Source organism: Nerophis ophidion, linkage group LG11 (genome assembly GCF_033978795.1).
Source record: "Nerophis ophidion isolate RoL-2023_Sa linkage group LG11, RoL_Noph_v1.0, whole genome shotgun sequence".
NCBI lineage: Eukaryota > Metazoa > Chordata > Actinopteri > Syngnathiformes > Syngnathidae > Nerophis > Nerophis ophidion.
This window is the reverse complement of record NC_084621.1, coordinates 60,268,239-60,269,988: the sequence shown is the minus strand read 5'-3', so window position 1 is coordinate 60,269,988 and position 1,750 is coordinate 60,268,239. Positions and strand designations below refer to the sequence as shown.

Genomic DNA, 1,750 nt, shown 5'->3' with positions numbered 1-1,750 from the left:
AACAAGTTTTAAAGATCGGCTGTCTCGAGCTTCCTCTGCTTCTGCCTACTTTGTTTCTCTTACATAAATTACACAAGCACTCTTGGTGCCATTTATATTTAGCCTTGGTGGATATTTTACCGTTGGAATCGAATCAAATTTAAAATATAGATGTTTTTTGGTTTTTTTTCATGTTCCAGTATGGCACTTGTTCCATATCATACACTGCAATTTATTTCCACTTTCCAAGATTCAAAATGTTATTTTTAGAAATGTGCCTGGTTTTAAGAGCTCATTACTTATTTTAGTCATTAACTTATCTTGATTTTAGCATGAACAGTTATATTTTTCTATTCTGAAATGTTTAATTCTAAAATTCTCAAAAATGTCACAATTGAGAAAGTAATGATTCATTAAAATATTCTAGCATTGGATGGGTTAACAAATGTCTTTACTTGAAGATGTCAAGAAATGCTGACACGCTGTACGATCATTACCAATTTTAATAATCACATTAATTTTAGACACACACACTCAAGTGAAAGCAAGACATACTTAGTTAACAGCCATACATGTCACACGGAAGGTGGCCATATAAACAACTTTAACACTGTCACAAACATGCACCACACTGTGAACCCACACCAAACAAGAACGACAAACACATTTCGGGAGAACATCCGCACCGCACCGCAACACAACATAAACACAACAGAACAAATATCCAGAACCCCTTGCAGCACTAACTCTTCCGGGACGCTACAATATTTTGTTTTTCCACATACATTGTTTAAAGATTCTGCAATATCTCGAGGATGCTTAATTTAAGAATAAATATTGTTTGTTTTTAGAATACAATTATTTGTAGCTTAAAAGTCCTGAAAATTTCTAGATTAGTTTTAATCAGGTAAAATTGTCCATCCATGCAGTGAGTTGATTTCACTAGATTTTAGTATTTGTTTTTATCTGACATGTAGTCCTTTTATCTTATCTCTCTGTTGCAGTGTAGAAAGTCCAAGACTTCCAATTACAATTCGACAAATCAATTTTAGATTAAAATATAATTGCATTTGAGACTCTTAATTTCCATTGCCCACACACTAAATGTATAAATGTATCGATAAATCAACAATGCAAGACCTTACTTGCTTCACTGAATTTATTCTCACTCAAGTTAACATAGTATAGTCTATAGTAAATATCAGATAAATTGAACAAGACAACAAATGAACAAAGTTCAGGAGAAATATGAACAGAATTGCTCAGAATCTGCAACACAATCCACAAACACCACGTCTGCAGCAGTTGCAGCAGAAGCGACATTTGAAGGCCCGCTTCTGTCTGTTGGTATACGGCATCTGTGTGACAAAAATTAACAGATGTGAATAAAGTGTTCCCTTTTGCTAACATGTTGGAGACAAATCCATCCAAGTTAGTCAACAGACCTTCCAGGATTCCTCAAAGTCCACGTCGTATGCGACAACTGGACCGTCACTGTCCTTGTCCATCACCTCCTCCAGCTCTTGTGTCTGTTCATCAATTGAACATGTTCATAAATAAGCATGTCTCCTTTTCTTCAATAAGTCATGTTGATACTCACTTTACTGGCTGAGCTCTCCTGAAGATAAATACAGGCCAGAATAATGGCCACTGCAAGAACAACACTGAGAGTCTTCATCTTGGATTGATTCCAGTTGTTCTACTCTGAGAGTAAAGCAAGTGGATTCTTCTGATCTTGTTGCCCCTGTCTGATGGAGGACTTTGCTGAACA

General features: G+C 35.8%; 1 protein-coding gene across 1 annotated transcript; it reads right to left on the bottom strand.

The window, feature by feature from the left end:
• Positions 1-1,120: 1,120 nt before the first annotated feature.
• Positions 1,121-1,750, bottom strand: LOC133562315 (hepcidin-like). Its single transcript, XM_061916396.1, has 3 exons — positions 1,580-1,750; positions 1,425-1,508; positions 1,121-1,337 (listed from the first exon to the last, which is right to left on the bottom strand). Exons 1-3 carry the CDS (start codon positions 1,655-1,657, stop codon positions 1,242-1,244), a joined length of 258 nt encoding a protein of 85 aa, XP_061772380.1. The 5' UTR covers positions 1,658-1,750; the 3' UTR covers positions 1,121-1,241.

What these genes read in the sequence shown, in the direction of transcription:
- LOC133562315 (XM_061916396.1), bottom strand. Translation starts at nt 1,657, where the DNA reads ATGAAGACTCTCAGTGTTGTTCTTGCAGTGGCCATTATTCTGGCCTGT. An exon ending in AGGAGAGCTCAGCCAGTAAA is followed by an intron (nt 1,509 to 1,579) that starts GTGAGTATCAAC and finishes ATTGATGAACAG; the next exon opens with ACACAAGAGCTGGAGGAGGT. An exon ending in ACTTTGAGGAATCCTGGAAG is followed by an intron (nt 1,338 to 1,424) that starts GTCTGTTGACTA and finishes TTTGTCACACAG; the next exon opens with ATGCCGTATACCAACAGACA.